This window comes from Phocoena sinus, chromosome 3 (genome assembly GCF_008692025.1).
Source record: "Phocoena sinus isolate mPhoSin1 chromosome 3, mPhoSin1.pri, whole genome shotgun sequence".
Classification (NCBI taxonomy): Eukaryota; Metazoa; Chordata; class Mammalia; order Artiodactyla; family Phocoenidae; genus Phocoena; species Phocoena sinus.
The window spans coordinates 113,719,454-113,745,908 of NC_045765.1; the positions used below are offsets into that span (position 1 = coordinate 113,719,454).

At 42.9% G+C, this 26,455-nt stretch overlaps 1 protein-coding gene across 1 annotated transcript in view; it reads right to left on the bottom strand.

Annotated features, from left to right (window-relative positions):
• ANKDD1B (ankyrin repeat and death domain containing 1B) overlaps positions 1-25,710 on the bottom strand; it is a 55,708-nt gene extending 29,998 nt beyond the window's left edge. Inside the window, 6 exon segments of the mRNA XM_032626541.1 lie at positions 5,754-5,858; positions 5,957-6,059; positions 10,816-10,824; positions 15,294-15,379; positions 18,068-18,171; positions 25,374-25,710. Of these exon segments, the coding sequence (XP_032482432.1) occupies positions 5,754-5,858; positions 5,957-6,059; positions 10,816-10,824; positions 15,294-15,379; positions 18,068-18,171; positions 25,374-25,710 (744 nt within the window).
• Positions 25,711-26,455: the final 745 nt, after the last annotated feature.

Here is a 26,455-nt window from a genome sequence, read left to right on the forward strand (position 1 = left end):
AAGGAGGATGGGAAACACTGATGATATACTAGATGAAAACATTTAGTCACACATCCTTATAAATCAGTCACTTCTTTACTGAACAATTATTAAGCATCTATGTATATGTCAGATACTGTGCTAAGCAAGAGTGGCCAAGATAAAAAATATGGCACCCCGATGTTAAGAAGCTCAGAGTCTGTTAGGGAAGACGAACACACATACGAGTGACCGTAACGAAATGCAGGACCTGAGCTGGCGATCTGTGGGAGTACAGAACTCAGTGTGAGTGTGTGTTTGTGGCTGGGGAGCAGGTGACATGAAATGGGGGGAGACAGCCTTTAAAGGTTGCTAATGCCCTGGAACGGCAGGAAAGAGCACTGGTGACCTGTTTCCTGTCCCCATCTTTTCCACTGGAGAACAGCCCCTGTGCCCCACCTTTGTGGAGCCGTTCATTATGGCTCCTGCCTCTTCTACCATCTACCCCTTGGTCAGAGTGTTTGGTTCAGGATGGTCACGTGCCAAGCCACAGGCCAATCAGAGTCACCTGTGAGCTTTCATATATAAAACTTGAGGCTGCTAGTAGCCATCTTTCCCACCATGTGGACAGTAAACCTATCAATAATGCCAACAGAGACAGCCAAGAGTTGGGAGGGAAAAAAAGAGCTGGACCCAGCCATGCATGAAGCCAGCCAGATACACCCTCAAACTCTTTAGTTAGGAGTTAATAAACTACCTTTAATGTTTATTCTAGATTAAACTGGATTTCTGTCACTCATAACAAAAAGAATTCTAACTAATACATATTTAGCCGTCTGGGGACACACACTACTGGAAGTATCAGGAGTCTGTTCAACTTTAAAATGGCCTTACTCTTTCTTTTTTTTTTTTTTTTGCGGTACGCGGGCCTCTCACTGTTGTGGCCTCTCCCGTTGCGGAGCACAGGCTCCGTCCGGACGCGCAGGCTCAGTAGCCATGGCTCACGGGCCCAGCCGCTCCGCGGCATGTGGGATCTTCCCGGACCGGGGCACGAACCTGCGTCCCCTGCGTCGGCAGGCGGACTCCCAACCACTGCGCCACCAGGGAAGCCCTGGCCTTACTCTTTTATCCTTGGTTGCTACAAAGTCTTGCATTTCTGCATGCCTATACAGAGTGACAAAGGACCCATCCACAAAGAAAGCCTAGTCTGGTAAGAAATGGGAGGTTATCAAAAACAAAACATTTTTCCTCACCAAGAAAACAGCTATTACTTTAAACTTTGTATGCCCTTTAAAAAATGTTATCATCAAGAAAAAAAGTGAAAGCCAAATTACACAAAATAAGAACATTTAAAGTAGTCTCTATCTTACAAACATATCAAAAGGTAGCATGAAGAAAGATGAGGTGACAGTAAAATGAGATACAAATCTTTTCTCCCATCTCTAGTATAAGTTATTAGGCAAAATAACAAGAATTTCAAAAATGTGGGTTTTAAAAATATATATAGTTTCTTATGTCTTATTTCACTTTTTTAACCACCCAACCCTTTTAAATTACACTCAAGTGGGCCTCTATCCAGTGCAGCCTCGGAGAACTGAGACTGCCCTCACTTGGAAGGCAGGGAGATTTTCCAGCCTGGAGGACTATGGAGCCTGGTTTCAGGGCCTCAAGCTTCAAGCCCCACACAAACCACAACAACTTCCCAGCTCAGGAAGGGATCCTGAATCCCTTTCTTAATTAACAAAAATAAGAGGGTCCAGAATTCCTGTTCCTTTTTCCTTTATAACTTAATGTGCATTTAACCTAATACGTCTTAATTCAATGCATTTAAATTGTTTGCACGTGAATAAGCCTGAGGAGTTGCAATTATTCATTAGAAATTATTTTTCATTTTTAAGTTTACTGCCAGGGTTATTTGACAAGGTACCAAGTTCAGTAAATGTTTCACAAACAGCCATTAAATGTGCACCTTAAGTCCAACCTGGCCATCCCTTCCCACAGGGATCCCAGAGAGGGTGCCCTGGAGAGCCTCTGAGGAGAGGAGGCCAGTGGAATCCAGCATGAAGCCCCCCGGTGCCTCCTGGGCATGTCTACACACCCAAGACATTTCCCTTCACCCTGCGATCAGGAATCCACAGCAGAACCCTAGTTGAAGGGGAAAAGCAGCAGGGCCTTGAATAACTAGAGATTTGAGAGAGGACGAGAACATTGCCATGAGTAAAAAGTGCTGAAAGAGCAGTGTGTTGCATATGAAGCCATGGAACTGGTGTGAAGGGGAGCTGCTGGGTCAGTTCTCCCCAGATGGGAGTCAATAGGTTGGATGAAATCCAAGGCTGTTAGATGTGGGCCTCAGGTCCACATAGGAAACTGTCTTCTCAAATCCCTTCATGACTATTATCCCCAGTCCTCCAAAAAAAGGATGCTTCTTTGCATTTGGACCTCTAGAGACTGCATATAGAGGTTCCTTTAAACCAGTGGAAGTTCCCCGATGTATGCAGCTGAAACCAACCTAATGTCATGCCACCAAACTTTATAAACATTCAACAGTTACATGAGTGGCCTCTGAGGCCATTCCCTTCTGTGTCCCTTCCTCTCCAAACATTTTAGTCTGAGTATTTATTTTTGATCACTAGGTGGGAGTTTACATGTAGATTCTAAATATCTAGACTGCTTCACCTATGACTTCTCCTGGCTGCTCTAATCTCTCTCCCCTGGAGAGGCCACATGATCTCTAGAGCTACGGAGTTGGGAGAAACTTCAGTATACTCCAGTGTCCTCCATCTCTCCCATCTCACCCAATCTCTTCCAGGCCTAGTTAAATCCATTTTGTTAATAAAGACCTCCTCCCTATAAGGCTTTCCTTGTTAGCTTTTGGAGTTCCCTGTAGGCTAATGAGAAGGATTACTAACACTGGGCAGGTATAAAGGCTCTCCATCACTTTCTGTGGATAAGAAACTAGGGAAGAAGGCCCGCTGTGAAGGCGGAGCAGTCTTTTCTATACAGTGCATTTCATGAGCTCCACAGTATCTTTAAGCAAATACAGATGGAAAACCCAACGCTGAATTAATTGACCCTGAGCTCCTGATCCTACTGGCTTTTGCCAGTATCCTTGACCTCACTCACAGATCTCAGAAAAAGGACAGACTTTGTGTTTTTATTGGATTAATCCAGGTTTCTTTAGGACTAAAATTGGACTCAGAGATTCTTCTCTCCCTAGGTGACCCAGTGAACTCATTATTTGCTCATTCCTCATATGTCTCTCCACCAATCTTAATTTTAGGTCCTCTTAGCTTCACATCTACCTGGCTCTGCACAGTCCGCTACCAGGACTCTTCAGCCTTTTCCCCAACAAACAGTCAGAGCTGGAGGAAGAGGAGTGGAACAGGACAAGCCCAGAGCCTGCCGAAGAGATAATGGCCAGCAGAAGCTCTAGAAGTGGGGAAGGTTCCCCACAAACTGCTTTGGTCTTTGCGCCCCTTCAGCTTGCCTGATCCTCCCCACACACAGCCGTCTCCCGTGAAAGCATCCAGAGCCCAGTGAAACGGAAGACAGTCCTGTTCTCACACAAAACAGGTCCTAAGGGACTTCCCTGGTGGCGCAGTGGTTAGGAGTCCGCCTGCCGATGCAGGGGACACTGGTTCGTGCCCCGGTCCGGGAGGATCCCACGTGCCACGGAGCAGCTGGGCCTGTGAGCCACGGCCGCTGAGCCTGCGTGTCCGGAGCCTGTGCTCCGCAACCGGAGAGGCCACAACAGTGAGAGGCCCGCGTACCACAAAAACAGGTCCTGATAAACAAAAAGGTCCTACTGTATAGCACAGGGAACTATATTCAATATCCTGAGATAAAAGAATATAAAAAAGAATATATATATTATACAAATGTAATATATATAACTGAACCACTTGGCTGTACAGCAGTAATCGACACATTGTAAATCAACTATACTTCAATAAAAAAATAAAAAAATAATGTATGTATATGTATAACTGAATCACTTTGCTTTACAGCAGAAACCAAACACAACACTGTAAATCAATTGTACTTCAGTTAAAAATACCTTTTATTAAAACAAACAAACAAACAAAAAATCAGGTCCTGAACATACATCTGCTGAATTGAATTGAATGGAATTCACTCATAGGCCACACTCCTAGTTAGCCTGGATCAAGCTGGAATGTCTGACTTCCTCATCCTGACTTAAATGCTGTTTGATTACGGTTATCAGTTTGAGGAAATTAGATAGCATTTTACCCTATAATAATTGTTATAATAACTAACATTTAGTGAGCACTTACCAAGTACCAGTTTCTCTGCTAAGTGCTTTATAGTCATTAACTCATTTAAGCATTCCAACAGTGGCTACTCTGATATATTACTACATAGGAATGGCTTAGGGATGGCGTCTGATTGGAAAGGGGTGGTAGAATGGCTTGCCATTTTGCTCACTGGCATAGGTATTTGTATATAAGATTGAGGAAGCATCAAAATCATTTCTATCAAAGAATGGAGGTATTGCTGATAAAAAATGACATGGAGGTCAAGACATCCACCCCCCACCCCATCATGCCTTGGTGCTACCATGAAGTAGGTTTTATTATTCCCATTGCACAGAGGGAGATACTGAGGATTTCAGCAGTTGGAGAACTTGCTAAAGCCACATAGTTAATATATGCCCAGGCCTCAGCCCAAGTCTGTCTGCCTCCAATCTGTAAAGGTATAGTTGCTCAGTCATATTCAGAAGAAGTAAAATAAATTTATAGACTTCCCTTGAAGAAATGGCTTTTGTTGTTATTATTTTTAAGATTGAGGTCAGAAAAAAATGTGAAGGTTTTTTAAAAGAGGTGAAACAAAGCAAATATTACTGATTAACTTCTAGAGAGACTTTAATGGAGAGTAAAGTTCTAGAGGCACAGTGAAAAGGAGGTTCCATTCAAACTTCAAATGCCAATCCCACAGAAGATATTATCCTATGAAAAAAGCCTAGAAGGAGATATTCCAGGGAAAAGACAGTCCCTAGCACATGGGCAATGCCCACTGTCCTCTGAGAAGGGAGGCGGTGCAGCACGGTGACTAGAATCAACCAAACCGGAATTCAAACCCTGGCTCTGTCACTTCTCAGTTTGGAGCCCTCAGACCAGGTACCTAGCCTCTCTGGGCCTCGACTTCCTCAAATATCAGTAAAAATAAGACTTCCTTTGAAAATAAGTAAAATATTTTTTCTTTATAGGATTACTGTGGGGATTAACAGTATAATTCGTTCATCCAGCAATGATTTGTTAAGCATCCATACGTGCCAGGCCCTAGACCTCTCGCTGAAATAATGTGTGGACACAGCATTCCTCTGGGCCAAGCACACTAACGAATACTCCATAAGTGGTAGCTGTTACTATATCACTTCTTATGAAAGGAAAAAAATATAGATGGATATGGTAAAATTGCACTATATTCCACGGCTCATTACAGCACAGCCTTGGGTCAAATACATTCCCAAAAGACCAGGCATAATCGAGTAAAATGCAGGCACCCAAACAGGGTGGATACTGTCCACCCCTGGCCAGGATGAGGGAGTAGAGGCAGCTTCCTCAATACCTCCTGCCCTCCGCACATGCAGGTGCTAGGGCCACCACTGGCACAACAATTTCCATCTGCTCTGTGGTCTGCCAGGCAGAGACAGGATCCAGCTACAGGGTCAGGTCTGTCTGTGCTGGCTGCTTTGGCAGTTTCTGCAAGGGCAGGAAGAAAGCAGAATTTAGTGGGTGTGTATTTGAGACCTGTCCACCCGACAGCAAACACACATCATCAGGCTGGTCCAAGTCCGTCAGGTGCAGATCTTGAATGAGCTACTCCACAATGCCCATGTTGTTGCTCTGAGCCCCAAAGTGGAGGGCATTCATTCCATCCTAAAGAGAGCCAGGGTAGGGGAGACAATTACACTGCAATCTTCTCCTCCTGCACTGAGAGGAGAGGGCTTCTGTCCAGGTGTGATCCACATACCTACCTGATTCTTGGCTCTCTGGTCTGCTCCAGCTCTAACCAGCATGAGCATGATCTCAAGGCTTCCAGACCAGGATGCAAGGTGAATTACTGTCAAGCCATGCTTCCTCCAGAAAAGGAATCTGTCACTTGGGTGAGCCACCACACTGTCTCAGCCAACAAAAGCTAGGTTAATACCTAACTGTTGAAAATTAAGAAATGACAGTTTAATATACAGCAAAGGTGATGTTTGAATTCTACGGGGACAATGAATATATTTAACAAGTGGTATAGGCACAAGTAGTTCTTCATCTGGGAAAAGATAAAATTAAATCCTATATCATATCATACATACAAAAAAAGCACACAATAAATATATTAGAAGAAAATCTAGACTATAATGTATAGTGTTTTAATTCAAAAGTTATAAAAGGAACAAGATGATAAACAAAGACAATAAACAAATGATAGATTTTTAAAAAATGTATCTTAATAAAGATAAATGGTTATTTTCTGTAATACATGAAGTACTCTTACAAATCAACAGAGTAAGGCAATTAAACCCATTGAAAAATGGACCCAAAAATGTGCTCTCTTAAGGTATTAGTAGAAATGAAACCATTATAGTTTAAGCAATCTGGCAATATCTATTAAAATTTTAAATACAACCAGCAATCCCACTCCTGGGACTCTATCCCATGAAAATAAGTTTTAGGACCTAATGTCATATAAATAAGGTTATTAATTGCAACCCTTAAAACTGAGTGCAAGGTAAATGTCCATCAGTATTGGAACAATGAACAAATCAGGGAACAGTCATACCACATGATGTAGGCATTAAAAATAATTAATTAGGGCTATAACAATTGACATGGAGAGACTTCCATTAGGTAGTTGTTAAATGTGGAAAATAAGATGCAGAGAAAATATAATACGATCCCATTTTTTATAAAACAAGCTATGACCAAAAACTCCTATGTGTATATGTATATATCTACATCTATTATAAGTGGGTAAGTGGATAGATAGATAACAATGTGGATATGGGGACTTCTTGGTGGTGCAGTGGTTGGGAATCCGCCTGCCAATGCAGGGGACATGGGTTCAGGCCCTGGTCTGGGAAGATCCCACATGCTGTGGAGCACCTAGGCCCGTGTGCCACAACTACTGGGCCTGCGCTCTGGAGCCCGCGAACCACAACTACTGAAGCCCGTGAGCCATAACTACTGAAGCCCGCGCGCCTGGAGCCCGTGTTCTGCAATGGAAGAAGCCACTGCAATGAGAAGCCCGTGCACTGCAACGAGGGGTGGTCCCCACTCGTTGCAACTGGAGAAAGCCCGCTCGCAGCAACAAAGAGCCAACACAGCCATTAATTAATTAATTAATTAATTTAAAAAAAAACCAAAAAACCCCAATGTGGATATGAGCATGAGGAAAAGTACAGAAATAAACACACAGATCCTACATCGTTAAATGTAGTTACTGGAGAAGAGGAAACTACACAAAAAAGAAGAAACAAGAGACTGAAGTTATAAAAAGAATTCTATTTATGCATAAATTATTTAAAATATACTCTCTCAGTAAAATCACACATGCATAAAAGAGGCTGAAGGAGAGATTTCGCTCAAGACCTAGTGACCTGCAGTGATGCTGGGGTTACTTAGACTTGTACACCAAATGAACAGGAAGAGAAGTGTGAAAGGAAACAGCCAGCAGTTAACACTTGTCTCAGGGAGGAGGGATTGGAGGGCTGTATCCTGAGGAAAATTGAGACCTGCGCCCTAGGTCCCAAGTTAAAGAAGTATATAGAGCAGACATTATGAGCATGATCTGTAGACTCAAACGAAACTGACCTCAAACTCTGGCTCTACCACTTTCAAATGCTATAATCTTGGTCAACTTAGTTAACTCTTAGCCTCAGGATCCTTAATTGTAAGTTCATGTGTCTGCTTTTCTGTTTCCTTTTATCCTTGTCAAAAAATCATCCATTAACTACGAATAAGGTCTGAGGATCTAATGTATCACATGGTGATTATAGTTAATAACACTTTTATATAATTGAAATTTGCTAAGAGAGTAGAAATTAAAGGTTCTCATCAAAAAAAGAAATGAGGTGATGAGTGTGTTAATTAACTAGATGGGAGGAATCCTTTCACAAAGTATACACACACTGAATCATCACCAGGTACACTTTAAATGTATCACAGTTTTATTTGAACCATACCTCAATAAAGCTGAAAAAAATTTTAAATAAATCTCTTTTAAAATGAAAACAAACAACAACAGCAGCAAAACCCACAGGGTTTATAGGGGAAATGGGGCAGGGGCTCAACACTCAAAACTCTGTCATTGACACCTTTTTAAAAGATAGGACCCTGCTATGGACTGAATGTCTGTGTCCCTTGATAATTCATATGTTGAAGCCCTAATCCCCAATGTGATGGTATTGAAAGTCATGCCTTGGAAGATAATTAGGTCAGGAGGGTGGAACCCTCATGAATGGGATTAGTGCTCTTATAAACAGACACAGAGAGCTTGCTTCCTCTTGCCGCTCTCCACTGAGAGTGGATAAAACCAGAAGCAGCTTTCACAAGATGCTGGCAGTGATGTCGTCTTAATCTTGGACTCTCCAGTTTCCAGATCTGTGAGAAATAAACATTTGTTGTGGAAGCCACCCAGCCTATGGTATATTTGTTACAGCAGCCCAAGCTAAGACAGACCCTAATAAAAACAACAGTACAATTGTACATGTTAAATGGTTAGGTATTTAATCACCATAAATATGGTACTGGACCTCCAAAAAAAAAAATCATCCATAACCTCTGTATAGATGCCTTCCAAAAAGTAAGCCTTCTCAGCACATCTTATTTGCCTCTCATAATTAACTGTATTTGTAATCCTGGAGACCAATGTGCTAAATGTATAGCATATAAATAAATAAACAAGGAATGAGGGTCTGTGGGAGACTTCCATTTTAAAGTGTATAAGCCTTTTGGCAGTTACTTTGGCTGTCCCCAGAAATTGCATTAATGTTTTCTCTTATTGTCAGTATAGTTTGGGTATGGAGAAGTAAAAAAGCAAGTCCCAGATTATGGAGATGTAACTCTAAATCTGTGTGGTTCTTCACTGGAGGCAATTTTGCCCCCAGGGGTCATTTGGAGATTTCTGGAGACACTTTTGGTTGTTGTGACCTAGGGGAGATATTGCAGTTAGTGGTAGAGACCAGAGATGCTGCAAACATCCTATAACCCCCCCAACCTCCACCACAACAAAAAATCACCTGACCAACAGGTCAATAGTGCCACTGTGGAGAAACCCTTCTCTAAATGTACATACCCTATAATATTTACCTTTCAGCTGTCACACTACACAGTGAGGCAGTCTATTAAAGTCTAGAGTGAAGAAAACGCTTACCAATTTCTGCACTTTTTCCCAAGGAACAATGATGTACAATAACTAGTTGAGGTTTTTCAAGAAATTTTACCCCTTAATTTAGCCTTCCCTATAAATCAATGTTTCACACCCAGTAACCATAAATCTAGCTTCACATATGGTCAGAAAAGAGGCCAGAAATATTTGGGATAGATGATAAATCATATTTTGATAGCTCTACTTTTCCCTAAGAGGTCATTCCTAATTTTAAAGCAGCCAACACTTAAGGATTTCAAACACCCATCATAAAATCCAAAAGCAAGGAATTCAAGAGGCAAACAACTTGAGTCTCTGAAACCATAAATTCCAAATGGAGCCATCGTTCCTCAGAGGCAAAGAATCACTCCTCACAGATGTAAAGTAAGTCTTCTGATAAGAAACTGACATGCCTGAGAAGTTTATGAGCATGAGTCACAGATTACATTCGTAGTCAGTACCTGATGCTCTGTAAAGTGTAAAATGCCCACAGACACCGACAACCTGTTCTCATGACCAGTCTGATGACAGGCAAGAAGGTCAATAACTTCCCCGGGGAACACTTGCACTCAGAGTAAGCAGCTCTGAGAGTAGATGCTTGCATTATCCTCTGGGCACCACCTGCACTCCACCTGGGATCCTTTCTTCACATCTGGAGTAAGAGCCTCCATTTACCTCGTCTGCCTCTTCCCCAGATTTGTGGATGCTGCCCACTTTGAACCTGGAGTCCTCAGCCTCTGGGCTATGCATTTGATCCTCAGCACGCAACTTACCTGTTACAGTCTCAGTCCTTGCTCCCCAACAGAGTGTAGGTTCCTCAAAGCAGGGACTGTATCTATGCCAGTGCTTCCTGAAACAATCACCTGGGGATCTTGTTAAACTGCAGATTCTGACTCATGAGGTCTGGGGTGGGGCCCAAGATTCTGCATTTCTAACAAGCTCCCTGGTGATACCAGTGTTTCTGGTCCCAGGACCTACTTTGAGTAGCAAGGACTTATATCTAGTTGAATCCCCAGTAGTTGGCATTGATACCCACAACAGACACTGAATAAATATTGATGGTGAAGGGGTGCCATTGTTGGCTCTTTGCAAATAGGTGTTAGAACTCAAAAGACAGAACTGCTAAGTCAAACTGAGGGCTCATCACTCAGATAAAGAAGCTGCCAGGTCTGGCCAAACATGGCATTGCTTGAATTATAAAAAGCATTTTATTAGTTATGCTCTAATGCCACTGTGAATAATTGATTTAGTTACAGAAATACTTAACTTAATGAATCTTTCAAGGCAGAGTACAGAGGTACATCAGGAATGATGCTATTTCCCTCCTGACAGCATTTCAGTGCCCCAAGGCAAAGTTACAAGAGGCTGATGCTAGACAGAGTCATGCTTCAAATACAGGGTAATACAAATATATGTTCGGAAAAACCTCAGAGAGAACAAAGTGGTAAAACCTCTCTCCAACATTTTGGGTACAACTGACTTACACTCTGACATAAACGAGTAGTGTGTTTAATACATTAGACACATGGCAATCCTCAGACATGCTGTTTAAAAGAAAAGATGCTATTGAACCTGGGCAATGGATACACCAGTGTTTACTGTACAATTCTCTCCACTTTCATAGTACGTCAAAGGTTTAGGGTTATGGTCCTGTTTAAGATGGTATAAGTACGCTCCACTCTGTCTCTCCCAACAAATGCTACTAAAATCTCTGGACAGACGTTTGAACAGCTATTTGAGGACTCTGAGGAGTAAATGACAGCAGGTAGATTGGGGAAGAAAACCAGAACTCAAAATACAAACAATCAGGGTTTCCTGATCTTTTTGTTTTCTCTTCCATACCTTCCAGCTGGGACTCAAAGCAGTACAAATCACTGGCCCGGACAGAAACAGCTCCAAGAGGAGCTTCCCATTCTGGTCTAAGAAGTGGAAGGGGGCCCCTACAGGGCGGAGAAGGTGGGGGAAATCCTAATTTTGTTTTGTTTTCTCTTCTGGTTCCGCCCCAGGCAAGCCTCACTCCCAAAGTTGCAACCCCACAGTAGAAGGGGTAGGAGCAGTGACTGGGCAAGCAGTGACAGAGGGAATCCTTCTCTCTGACCTGAGGAACTGTGGTCAGAAGAGGAGGATGCGGGTGGGGGAGGGGGGAAACGGGTTTTTTTTTTTCCTCTCTTAGTCCCAGAGGCAGACATAATTGTGGGAAGTACACAGCAGAGCTGGGATACTACACCCTTGGCTTTCTAGTCAGAAGACCAGGAAAAGGTGGAGAAGGGCCCTGCAGGTGGAGAATGTAGGGGAGATGATTTTGGAGAGGTGGGAGTTCAAGAAAGCAACCCCATAAAGTTGTGTATGTACTACTGGCCTCCCCCCCGGACCTGTACATGTTCCTGACCCTAAACAGTGTGACAAAAGCTTGGGGAACTGAACTATCGGGTAGACCACTGCCCAGGTCTCAGACTGGCTCATGGATAGTGCACAGGTCCAAACAGCACTGCAAAAGTGTTAAAAACTGGTGACATTGGTGTCAAATGGTGTTGAAGAAATTAGTCATCCATATACCAGATTCCTAATAACTTTATACTTAAATTAACTCAAAACGGACGATAAATCTAAATGTAAAACACAAGGCTATAAAAGTTTTTGAAGAAAAATATGAGAAATCTTCATAACCTTAAGTTAGGCAAATCATTCTTAGATATAATACCAATAGCTAGATTCATTTTTTAAATACAAGTGAATTGAATTTCATCAAAATTAAAAACTTCTGCTCTATGAAAAACACTAAAAGGATAAGCTGCAGAGGGTGAAAAAATATTTGCAAATCACATATCTAACAAAGGACTTGGATCCAGAATATATAATGAACTCTCAAAACTCAACAATTAAAACAGGGACTTCCCTGGTGGTCTAGTGGTTAAGAATCTGCCTTCCAATGCAGGGGACACAGGTTCGATCCTTGGTGGGGGAACTAAGATCCCACATGCCATGGGGCAACTAAGCCTGCACACTGTAACTACTGAGCCTGCGTGCCACAACGAGGGAGTCTGCCTGCTGCAACTACAGAGCCCACATGCTATGGAACCCGTGCGCCACAACTAGAGAGACCTCACACTCTGGATCCCACGTGCCACAACTAGAGAGAAGCCCGCACGCTGCAACAAAGAGCCCGCGCGCCGCAACTGAGACCCGCCTCAGCCAAAAATAAATAAATAATTAAATAAATATTTTTTAAAAAATAGTACCAAGCACACAGGGTTGTTGCAAAGATCAAATAAAATTAATGTAAAAAAACCAACATAATCAATTTTTTTTAATGTTCAAAAGATTTGAACAGACGTATCACCAAAGAAGATATATAAATGGTAAATAACACAAGAAAATATGATTTAATAACAACTAGCTATTAAAGAAATGCAAATGAAACCACAATGAGATGCCAATACAAACCTATTAGAATGGCTAAAATTAAGGGAGAAAAATAACAATACCAAGTGCTGATGAGGATGTGGAACAAATGGAAACCTAGTACATTGCTGGTGGGAATGAAAATGGTGCAGCCCCTCTAAGAAAGTCTAGTGGCTTCTTGTATATAGTTCACTATATGCCCCAGTAATCTCACTTCTCTAGGTATTTACATTAGAGAAATGAAAACTTATGCTTACACAAATACCTGTACACGAATGTTTACAGCAGCTTTACTTGTTATAGTCAAAAACTGGAAGCAATTCTAATGTCCTTCAACTGGTGAATGGATATAATAAACTGTGGTATATCTATACACTGGAATACTATTCAGCAATAAAAAGGGAGGAATTATTGATACATGCAACACATGAACCTCAGAGAAATTTTGCTGAGTGAAAAAAGCCAGTGTCAAAAGGTTACATACTATATGGTATCATTTATATGGCACTCTCAAAAAGGCAAAATTATAGAGATGGAGAAAAGATCAGTGGTTGCCAGGGTAGGGGAGGGTTTGACTACAAAGAGGTTTTGACTACAAAGAGGCAGCATACGGGATTTTTCTGGCTGATGCAACTGTTCTGTATTTTGATTGTGATAGTGGTTACATGAATTTATACATGTGTTAAAATTCATAAAGCTGTATGCCAAGAAGAAAGTTAATGAACAGTATGTTAATTTAAAAATTAAAGTAAAATAAAAAGTTATTGTATCTGGGTTTCAATGTTAAAATAAAACTAGACTCTTGGCAATCATGTCTATTACCAAAACATCTTTCGCAGGCTAAAGAACATTAAAAGATAATCAAATGATAATTTTCAGACCTAAACAACATGTTCCTTAAGTATTATAACTGTAATACAACTTATTACACTCATTAAGTTGGAGTGCTTGCAGTGCCAATTTTTTTAAAGTTTTTAAAAAATATTTATTTATTTATTTATATTTTTGGCTGTGTTGGGTCTTCGTTGCTGTGCGCGGGCTTTCTCTAGTTGCGGTGAGCAGGGGCTACTCTTCATTGTGGTGCGCAGGCTTCTCATTATCATGGCTTCTCTTGTTGCGGAGCACAGACTCTAGATGCACAGGCTTCAGTACTTGTGGCACGTGGGCTCAGTAGTTGTGGCTTGCGGGCTCTAGCTCTAGAGCTCAGGCTCAGTAGTTGTGGTGCATGGCTTAGTTGCTCTGCGGCATGTGGGATCTTCCCGGCCCAGGGCTCGAACCTGTGTCCCTTGCATTGGCAGGCAGATTCTTAACCACTGAGCCACCAGGGAAGCCCTGCAGTGCCAATTTTTTAAAAGGGGTTTTTCTTCATTCTGATTCTGTTGTTTATCAATCCACTTGCCTACCAATACTAGAGCAATAATTAGACAGAGAGGGATGTGTCCCTCTGGTGAAACAAAGAGAAACTCTCATCATTATGAAGTCTAGGCCATGTCTATGAGTGCCGACAAAACCAATAAGATAACCAATAAGATGACCAATTGGTTTGAACTGATTTCATTTATTCATCTTCCAATGATTTACCAAGCACATACTAAACCTAACCCTGTGAGACATGAAGGTAAAGCAATGCTGAGTCTTACTCTCCAAAGAGTCAGTCCAGGGAAAAAACAGAATAGCTCTTTAAGAATTTTTTGAATAGTTTAACTTTAAAAAACATGGCCCATTGGATTAACTAAGAATCAAGAACTATCATCCATTGGATTAACTAAAAGCCAAGGTTATCACCTACTTTTGCAGCTGGAGATGATAAACATGATGTTGGGTCTCTCCAGCCTAACTGGTTTCCTTGTTCCATGGTAAAGTATTAAACGAAGTTGGGAAAAGTACATGGAAAATCTTTAGGGTGGATTTTGATGTCTAGGCAGATAAATCATCAAGGTGATATGTGGCTAAGGCCATGGTCTCTGGAATCAGATAAGCCAGGTTAAAATCCTGCCTCCACTCCTTCTTAGATGTAATTTTGGGGGCAAGATACTTAAGCTCTCTTTGTCTCAGGCCCCTCATCTGTAAATTGGACATTATAGCAATACTTTTCTCACAAGGCTGGGGGCACTAAATATCAAAGTCCTGAGACTGGTGCCTGGTACACAGTATGCGTTTAATACGCCTTATTTATTTATCAGAGTTCACAGGGAAAATTCCAGATTTAATGTCCCTGAGTCCAGTTAGCTTCTGTCTTCTATGCCCCCAGTTACATTCTAGGCAACCATTTTATTCTTACAAAGGCATGCTACTGGCCATAAGGTCAATATGGGAAAATAAGTAAAAGCGTAAATCCTATAGGTAGTGGGTAAACAATTGGTGACTACCAAATACAAAAAGCACATAATATGCGTATTCTCTAAATAGATCTTTCCAAAATGAACACTGCCAATGGAAATATTTTGTGTGTAGGTACAGAAAAGATAACCCAAGCGGCCAGATTTTCCCCTTACGTTGGTTATGCTCCAATCCATTCTCCCCAACGAAGACGAGGTTGCCTCACCAGCAACAGCCCCCTGGCCTTGTGATTCAGCAAGAAATCCACTGCAGACAAATGACCTGTCCCCACTGCAAAAGGCAGGGCTGTGCGGTTCATCTGAGGAACACTACTTAGCCTTCTTAAGATTCCTGGTTCTTTTTTTTTTTTTTTTTTTTGCAGTACGCAGGCCTCTCACTGTTGTGGCCTCTCCCATCGCAGAGCACAGGCTCCGGACACGCAGGCTCAGCGGCCATGGCTCACGGGCCCAGCCTCTCTGCGGCATGTGGGATCTTCCTGGACCGGGGCACGAACCCGTGTCCCCTGCATTGGCAGGCGGACTCTCAACCACTGCGCCACCAGGGAAGCCCAAGATTCCTGGTTCTTGAACGGCCATAATTTTCTATCAGGTGCTTGTGTTTTGATTATTTATCTACTATTTGCCTAGCCTTTGAAAGTAGTGAGAACTGTATCCAGCATAATCTTGCATTTCTCTACTGTTAGATAATAGAGAATTTAGCAATCAACTGGAGGATATGCCTCAAGCTGAAATCCACTGCGTAACCTATGACTGACTGTATGTATTTCAACTAGAGAGTAAAAGCTGTATTTCTCTGGTATGCAATCATTAATAATGGTAGGACATGCTGATAATACATAACAAAAAATCTTCCTAGAAGTTCAATCCATATATGGTTCTTTCCTCTGTAATTTTTGGACTGTAAATTTTACTGAAGCAAACAAATCAAGAAAGAGACGGAAGGAAGGAAGGAAGGAAGGAAGGAAGGAAAAGAGAGAGAGGGAGAGGGAGGTGGGGGGGGGGGAGGGAAGGAGGAAGGTGGGAGGAAGAAAAGACACACAGAGAGAAAGAAAGCTATAAATATCTTCTGCTTCAAAGAAAAGCCAACTTGGTGCTCCCAGGATGTCTAGAGACAGTCTGACATGCTTCAGACAATGGATGTTTTGCTTGTAACTAAAACACATGTCATATTTCCCACATTCTAGATACTGATCTTGCTTCCAAAGAATTTACTATCCTGTTTCTCATAAATAATTTATTGCAAAAATTGAGAACTGTTTAATCTGATTTCCTTGGTAGCTAAATCGGTGATAAACTAAATTTGAGTTACCCTTGCTATTTTCTGCAGTCTAGAGCTATGTCCTAGTATGTCAAATTTGGGCTTATAAACTCCCCTTTAACTTTATTCGTGAATAAGGATGCAAATCAAAATACCATCCAAGATAATTCAATAAAACCACTTCGATGTTTTTTCATTTCTGTCATCACAGATTTTAAGGAACTCTACAAGTAACCATGCCAACAATTTGCTGTAAACAGGACTAAAAGAGATGTCATTAGAAAGCATAATATAATTCATCAGGAGTTTACAATAACTTGCTACACTGACTGTAAGTTTAAGTGTACTATCTCTCTAAGTACTTTAATATAAAAATATGGTTTAAAATATCAGAAAGTTATATGGAAAAAATTTTCAAATGGTTATAAAAGTACACTGGAGAATCTATTTCCTGCTGCTTGGAAAAATGATTATTGCTTTACTTATTCAACAATTAATCTAGATATTACCTTAAAAGATCCTTGCTTATTTCTTTAATTTTTGCTCCCTTCCTTTCTTGATTCCCTTCCTTTTTTTTGTTCCTAAAATTGTTATGCTGTAAAAATTTGCTATTTTTCTACTCTCTCTAGGATGTCTGTGGACAATGAATATGGTATACACAGGTAACACATCAGACATACACATGTACACATACACAATGTACACAGACACATAAACTCCCACACACACATAAACACAGATCCCCTCACACACACACATGCACAACTGTTAAACACCCTTCCACTGCACATGATGCATGACCTCAGTTTCTATGACCTCATTGCCTGGGATAGATCCAGGTTTTGTGGAACGTCAAGTTTACACTCTTTGGGAGCCCTCTTTAAAGCCAGAGTCAGAAAGCTTAACGGATTACAGTTAAAATTTCTTACTTTTTCAGATTTTACAAAATCATATAACAATGGAACACACTGCTAGAGTCCTCCCAGTGCCTTGGAAAGAGTCTGTGCAAGCAGGTGTCTTAAAGTTTATGCTTCATTTGCATTACATCCACCTCTGCCATCCCCACAAATTGTCCTAAACAATTGACACAGCCCCCCCAGTCTGTTCACTTTGATAAACCCTGCCTGGTGGGGCTGTCAGGAAATCGCCACAGAAGCAAGCAGTAGGAAATCCATGTCTGGCAGTGGGACCTCTCCCCTAAACCCAGGCACTTGAAGAACAAGTGAGAGCCAGGTTTCAGAAGAGGCCTCACTGCCCAACATGCAGATGAACTATATTTCAGAAGCAATAAAATGCAAACCCATACTCTCCATTGGATTTTAAATTTGCAAGGCCCCAACCATAAAGGACATCACTGGCGAGAAAACAATGATGAACCATGTAGCAAAAGATGTTCTGCCTTTCCAGAATGTTTGAGGCCAAAGTGATCCACAGGCTATGATCCAGGACCAAGTCCAGGCCCATAACCTTGACAGTTGGCTTCACTGTCCACCCACAGACTTAGTACAGCTGCACATAAAGACCCTGGACGCTTCCCCTTGGAATAGATCAGTTAAAACACCCAGAGCCTCTTCCACTGCTTGATTCCACCTTTGGCTTAAACATTACGGAATTGCCAGCAACGGAGCTCTCCCTCATCTCATTTAGCAGAATCACTTTTATTTTTATTTCAGTTGGACTGTGTAAACCCACACCACTGTCACTTGTCACATCTGTGATTTCTACTCACATTGTTCGCAGCATTCATGTTAACCTTCTTTTCAAACAGCTTCTCCATAAGCTCCAAATTATTGCTTTTAGCAGCATTCTGGAAGCTTCTCTCATTTGGCAGCACTAAAAGCAAGCAAGCAAGCATGACAGGGAATTTAAGAGGGCTGAAGAGAAAGCAAACCTCGTGTGGCAAACCTTGGAACTAAAAACTTGAAACAGCAGGCTTGAGCCTTTCGCATTCTGCTATTCTGGACGTGGGAACTTTGCTTCAGTATTTCATAAAGCTGTATTATCAAGATTCCACTTTCTCCTCATGCTGCAAGTGTTTTCACAGCCTTAAAAATCTTCCTGGTCCCAAGCAAAACATTATTCCAAAGGACCACCCTGAAGTCAGCAATGCAGTATCTAGCTCTAGGAGGTCAGAGGGTGGCCATTGACTTCTCAGGGGGTGTTGTTTATAAGACGTTTGTACAAGATTACTCAGGGAGGAGCCCAAATACTCCATGCAAGCTTACAGAGATAAAACTGTTGTCTGCAGAACCCTTTGCAGATGCCAGACCTGCAGAAACAGAACCTTAAAATGCAGCACATCATATAAATATACATGAACGAAGGCTAAAAGGGATGAACCTGTTTTATTCTCATTTATATGAAAGGAGATAAAAGTGGATTCACACTTTTAACTATAAACATTAACATTACTATACACTATGAACATTATATGTCACACACAAATACATATTCAGATGGCAGGTTTTATTAAATAGCCTAGAGGAGATTCCAGGATTTACTGAGTTGTTTGTTTGTTTGTTTGTTGTTGGTTTGTTGTTGTTCTTTTGTAATGTAAAGAAGCTGGAAAGCTCTCAGAGGACAATCACAACATTGGGGAATAAACTCAGAATTGGGATGATGTGAAATCAGCAATTGACCATCTCCAAAAAGAAAGGACCTAAGAGAGGTTTTATAGTTTTTTTTTTTTTTTTTTTTGGCTGCATTGGGTCTTTGTTGCTGCGTGCAGGCTTTTCTCTAGTTGTGGCGAGAGGGGGCTACTCTTCGTTGCAGTGTGTGGGCTTCTCATTGCGTTGTCTTCTCTTGTTGCAGAGCACGGGCTCTAGGCATGCAGGCTTCAGTAGTTGTGGCTTGCTGGCTCAGTAGTTGTGGCTTGCTGGCTCTAGAGTGTAGGCTCAGTAGCTGTGGTGCACGGGCTTAGTTGCTCCGCAGCATGTGGGATCTTCCCGCACCAGGGCTCGAACCCGTGTACCCTGCATTGGCAGGCGGATTCTTAACCACTGTGCCACCACGGAAGTCCCTATAGATGTGTTGTTGAGTAGTTTCCCTAGCATCTGCCAAGGACTTTTCAGCATGCTTCCAAGTCCAGTCAAAGACCAGGGAGTATCTTCCTGGGAGACATACACATTCATTCTATCGCTTGGCTCTTCCCATTGGGTTGGCCAAAAAGTTCATTTGGGTTTTTCCATGCCATTGTATGGAAAAATCCAAACGAACTTTTTGGCCAGCCCAATACTGCTACTCTTGCTACCACTCTAAGCAACTTCAACATCCAGGCAGATGATTAATCCAACACCTTGGTCTCTCAGTTCCCTAGCCCCCTCACCTCCAATAACCTTTTCCTCCACCTGACCTCAGCCACCTAATTTCAGAGTCATACGCTTGACATGACTATCATCACTACACATAATGAGACAGGAAGGGGGCAGGGCACAATCTCTAAAAGAATGACATAGCCTGAGGACAAGACATAAACTGATTAGAACCAAATAGGTCCAAGATGGCAGATGAGTTGACTTCCACTAGACCTTGAGCCTCAGTATATGCTCAGCTCATAGTAACACATCAGCACCGCTAAATGAGACACCCACAGGTGCCTTGACAGTTCCAAGGCCGACCATAAAGGTCAAAAAGTGAGTGGTGGCCCAATTCCTGGAAATCCCCACCCCTTCCCCAAAATAGCTGGAATGCTCCTCCCACTCATTAGCCTATGAAATTACCCAGCCCTATAAAAACGGACAAGCCCATACCCTGGTGCCTCTTGCCTTCCAAGATGCCCCACACTCTGTCTATGGAGTGTGCATCTCCCTGAATAAACCGTCTTTCACTTTACCATGGCTCGCTCTTGAATTCTTTCCTGCGCAAAGCCAAGAACCCACACTTGGCAGCCATCCCAGGGTCTCGGACGTGACCTGGGATGTGAACATCCTCCCGCACCCTACTCTCCTTCCTGCAACAATAACTACACTACCTCTGACATCTTCAAGAATCCCATTCTCTGATCATGGACTCATCCATTCAGCTCACCTGCTCTAGCCTTCCCAGTCCAGAAATTTTGCGACCTCATCAAGTCCTCCATTCTACGCTTCTCACCGTCTTTTTATATTATCCATCCCATAGGCCCTTACTTCCCTCCTCACCCAGTTTAGATCCTATGGTTCATCTTTGAACCACTTCCGTGCAAACACATTTGCCTCCCTCACCACTCACTTCCTTCATCCGACTAGTTGGCAGAATCCAAATTCTGAGATTAAACCCAACTGCTATCTGCTCCATTTCTATACCTGGACAGCTAAAAGTCAACCAATCTACCTAACTTCATTTATACCCACACTCTCTGTTTTTATTACTGTTACAATCAGTGAAGTGAAGCATCCCTGTGCCTTCCCAAGGCCAACCTCTCCACTTGGGATCTAGATCCCATCCCTTCTCATCTTTTCAATTATTTCATCTATCTCCTGGAAATTATCCTCTTTCTCCTCTGCATCATTCAATGTCTCTCCAGTGGACTGTTCCCTTCAACATACACAGAGGTGCTATAATACCTCTCATGTAAAAAAAAAAAAAATCCCTTAACTTCACATTCCTTTCCAACTGCCATTCCACTTCTCAATTCCCATTACCCTCAAACTTCTTAGAAGTGTTCTATAATGATGTTCTATAATGATGTCTCCATGTACTCATCTCACCATCTCATCTCAACCTATGCTAATCAGACATCATGCCTATTGCTCCACCAAAACTGCTCTTATCAGGGTCACTCCATCTTGCTAAAATCCAGTCATCACTCCTCTGTCATGTGCACTGAGCTCCTGGCAGATCTGACACAGAGGACCACATTCTCCTTCTAACACGTTTTCCTCCAGGCTTCTGTTAGGCCACTTGTTGCTTCCCAGTCTCTTTCACTGGTTCTTCCTCCTCTGCTCGATCTCCAAATGTTGGAGCACCCTAGGGATTTTATAAAACTAACAACCTGATGGAACAGACGTTATTACCCCCATCTTACAGATGGGGAAACCGAGGCTTAGAGAAGTTAAACCACTTGCTCATGCCTTAAAGATAATAAATGATAGAATTGTCCTAGGCAGCCTGAATTCAAAGCCCAAGCTTCCAGTCACTGCCTGTGTCCAGGGTGTCAGTATGGGAGTGTACTGCTGAAGTAGAGGTCCACACTGCCCACTGGCCACACGCTTTAGCTAACAGATTCCTCTGGTTAGGCCGGACTCCTCTCAGCTCCTTCTCCTGGTTCGTACACAGCCTGGCCACAGCTCCTTGCCCCAGTGTATTAATCCAATGGGAGGGGGGTTCTATTTCCAGGTCCTTATCCCTCTTTGGTATATCCCTGAAATAGCAAGTCAAGACCTTACTGTGCCCGGAAATATGACACATGGATTCTAGTCTGTCCCTGAAGTTGAGTATCTTGCCCCTTTTCTACCATATCGATAAGGAAAATTAAGGGACTTCCCTGGTGGTCCAGTGGTTAAGAAACCGCCTTCCAATGCAGGGGATGCGGGTTCAATCCCTGGTTGGGGACCTAAGATCCCACACGCTGTGCCGCAACTACGGAGCCCACGCACTCTGGAGCTTGCGTGCCACAACTAGAGAGAAGCCTGTACGCCACAACTAAGACCCAATGCAGCCATAAATAAATAAATATTTTTAAAAATTTAATTTTAAGGAAGTTTCTAAGACAATTAAAAAGCACCATAGGGCTTCCCTGGTGGCGCAGTGGTTGAGAGTCCTCCTGCCGATGCAGGGGACGCGGGTTCGTGCCCTGGTCCGAGAGGATCCCACATGCTGCGAAGCGGCTGGGCCCGTGAGCCATGGCCGCTGAGCCTGCGCATCCGGAGCCTGTGCTCCGCAACGGGAGAGGCCACAGCAGTGAGAGGCCCGCGTACAGCAAAAACAAACAAACAAAAACACCATAAAAAACTCCTGGTCCAAGCCAATTACATCAGAATATCTAGGGGCTGAAAATGTTCACTGACTGCCCCACGGCTTACTAATTGTGTAACCCTGTAACAATTCTTAATTTTAATATCCCAACCTATAAAACAGATTATAAAACCTTCCTTCAGTGGTGTGAAGGAGCCAGCTTGTACAGGCTAATAAGAACCAGCTGTGTGTAACTCTTCTCAACTCTGTGTCCAGTGACATCACCTTGTAGCTTGAAATTAGTCACAGTGGAAGCATTACACAAAGGAAATTGGAAAACACTACAAATCAGAACTTCTTCTCCCAGAGAGCTGGTAGTTAGACCCTTACCAACACACCACCGTCTACCTTCTGGGTAATAAGTGACAGAGTCGAGAAAATGGCCCAGACAAAATCATAAACATATCAGTTTACTAAATAATATTCAGAAGAGTACTTTAATATATATGCATTAAAAATGTAATGGATAAAATCAAGTAAAGGTTAAATGTTCAGTCAAAAAAAAAACAGGTTAGGGCTTCCCTGGTGGCGCAGTGGTTGAGAATCTGCCTGCGGTGCAGGGGACATGGGTTCGAGCCCTGGTCTGGGAGGATCCCATATGCTGCGGAGCAACTGGGCCCGTGAGCCACAACTACTGAGCCTGCACGTCTGGAGCCTGTGCTCCGCAACAAGAGAGGACGCGACAGTGAGAGGCCCATGTGCCGCGATGAAGAGTGGCCCCCGCTCGCCGCAACTAGAGAAAGCCCTTGCACAGAAACGAAGACCCAACACAGCCAAAATTTAAAAAAAAAAAAAAAAAAAAAAGATGTAGCAGGGTACTGGTAGCGGTAAAGATCTAGGTTAGTGTAGGAGACATACTTTAAAACCAAAAACAGGTTACACAGAGCTGTATCATTCACTTAAACTTTTAGGGGTACAACACTCCATGCCTTCAGTAGCAGAGCAAGTTTGAGGAAAGAGGGTCAGAACAGGAGGGGGCCATACTGAGCTAGAAAAACAAGTCCAGATTTCCTCTTTCATGTCATTCAGGTGGTACCTCAAATGGTACCACCTCTGAAAAACCACGCCTGACCACCCAATCCTCTTTCCCCTGTCATTCTCCACGCCTATGCCCTACTCCTTTCTTTCTTCATATCATTTGATATTATTTGACATTTAATACATATATACTTGTTCACTGTCTGCTTCCTTCACCTGAATACACATCCATGGGGAAGCTGAAGTAATCCCAGTGCCTAGTGCTAGTAGATGTTCAATAAATATTTGTTCAATGGTTGGATGGAAGGGTTGGGTAACAACAATCACTTCCAGAAGAATACTGCCAGGAGGGAATATAGGCTAAGTACTATGAGAACTTCCAATTTTTGAAAAAAAAAAAAAAATCTGGACCATGGATCAAAGAGGAAATCTCAAGAGAAATTAGAAAATATTTTGAACTGAATGAAAATAAAAATAAAATATATCAAAATGTGTGGGATGCAGCTAAAGCTTATAGGATTAAATTATCAGAAAAGAAGAAAGGCTTCAGGTCAATAATCTAAGCTCCTACCTTGAGAAAGTAAAAAATGAAGAGCAAAATAAACCTAAATCAAGCAGACAGAAGAAAAACAACAAAGGTAAAAGCAGTAATCAATGAAACTGAAAACAGAAAAACAATAGAGAAAAATCAATAAAAACAAAAGCTGGTTCTTTGAAGACGTCAATAAAATCAATAAACCTCTAGCAAGACTAAGAAAAAAGAGGGAAGACACGTGTTACCAATGTAAGGAATGAAAGAGAGCAGAGCACTACAGTCTCCACAGACATTAAAAGATGAAAAAGAGAATACTATGAACAACTCCATGCACATAAATTCAACAACTTAGATGAAATGAAACAACTCCTCAAAAACCACAAACTACCAATATTCGCTCAAGATTACACAGATAACTGGAATAATCCCATAACTATTAAAGAAATGGGCTTTGTAGTTTTAAAAATTCCAAAAAAGAAATTCCCATACCCAGACAGTTTCACTGGTGAATTCTACCAAATATTTAAAGGATAACATCAAGTCTATACCATCTCTTCCAGAAAACAGAAGAGGAGGAAACACTTCCCAACACATCTTACGAGATCAGCATTTCCTTGATTCTAAAACCAAAGACATTACAAGAACAGAAAACTATAAACAAATATCCCTCAACAACATAGATTCAAAACTCCTCAAACATTATCAAGTCAAATCCAGTCATATATAAAAAGTATAATACACCATAACTATGTGGGGTTTATCCTGACAATGCAAAACTGGTTCCATATTTGAAAATCAATCAATGTAATCTAAGAAAGACTACATGATCATTTAAATTGATTTAGAAAGAAGCATTTAAAAAAATGCAACATCGGGCTTCCTGCGTGGCACACTGGTTAAGAACCTGCCTGCCAACGCAGGGGACATGGGTTCGAGCCCGTGGTCCGGGAAGATCCCACATGCTGGCGGAGCAACTAAGCGCGTGCGCCACAGCTGCTGAGCCTGCGCTCTAGAGCCCGTGACCCACAACTACTGAAGCCCGCACGACTAGAGCCCGCAACAAGAGAAGCCACCGCAATGAGAAACCCGCATTCACCGCAACGAAGAGTAGCCCCCGCTCTCCACAACTAGAGAAGAGCCCCGCGTGCAGCAACAAAGAACCCAACAGAGCCAAAAATAAATGAATAAATTTATTAAGGGCTTCCCTGGTGGCGCAGTGGTTGAGAGTCCGACTGCCAATGCAGGGTACACGGGTTCGTGCCCCCGGTCCCGGGGAAGATCCCACATGCCACGGAGCGGCTGGGCCCGTGAGCCATGGCCGCTGAGCCTGCGCATCCGGAGCCTGTGCTCCGCACGGGCGAGGCCACAACGGTGAGAGGCCCGCGTACCGCAAAAAAACAAAACAAACACAAAAACCATCTTTCCTTATTTGTAAAAGGGCTTAATCATTTCTTGAAAAATTCTTTTCCTTAATTTGAAAGGGTAACACTTTCCTTCCACCCACAGCGCAGGGTTAACCGGAAAAAAACGTCCTGAGAAATGTGAGCCAAAACTTCGGTGGGGGTGGATCCCAAAGCTGAAAACTAGCCCTCAGAGGGCACAGGGATGAGGATGCGCTCGGGTCCCTTCCCGCCGCGGCCTGAGCGCTGGCACCCACACTGCTCAACCAGCTCCCCGCGGCCCGCGCGGCGCCGCCAAGCGCCGGCGTCTCCAGGCCTTGTTCCCAGACTCACGGAACTCGTGCTCGGCCGCCGCCATCCTCGCGCCGCGGACGCTCTTGCTTCGGGAATCCGCGCCAGGCCTCTCCAGGGCCGGACCGCCGCGACCCTCAGGTCCTCCCGCAACCCCTTGGCGGCCGCAGCCTCGCCAAGCAGCAAACCCCTTGCCGCTTCCCTGCGCCCCGGGACGCGCCGACCCGGCTCCATGTCCGACCCCGAGGCCCTCAGGCCCCCGAGGCCGCTCACCCCCGGGGCCTCTCACCACCGGGTCAGCTCTCGGCTGCGGGCGCTTCTAATGGCGGCTCGCCCCGGGTCTCCAGCCCTGGCCGGACGGAGCTGCCTTCAGGTGTGGCGTGATTTGGCTGGGTTTACGCGAGGCAAAACATTCTGAGAAAACTACCGGCGTACACTTAGGCCGTTCTTCGTACAGTTGGGAGAAGTGTCGAGGTTTGCTTGATGACCAACACTATCGGAACTTAAGTACTGAATCATTTTTAAATGGGCTTCCAGAATTATATCTAGAATAAAGTAAGACTCAATAGCCTCTCTGAAGATGGAAAACCTTGGTACCCCATTTTAATGCAGTGGTAACCTACTGGACTCCCCATCTTGGGTTTTATTTCTTTCTTAGTGGTTTATAAAATAAAGAATTGATGAAATATAGTAAATTATTCTGGGCAATCATGTGCCTAGCTAAAATTCTAATAATATGGAAGAAAAGTAGAATATTGAAGGACAACCAGGATATCTCCATTGAATCCCTAGTACATAAGCACTGTTTGATGGATTACAAACAAATAAAACCATGGCACATCTCATGCCTGTGGATGGGTTCAGAAGTTAAATTAGAAGTTGAGCATATTCTATGAGTGAAAAAAAAATTGAGTCCTAATAAAATAGAACTAGATCTGACCCCAGAACTGACCCACCTTTTTGGTACACACAGATGGAT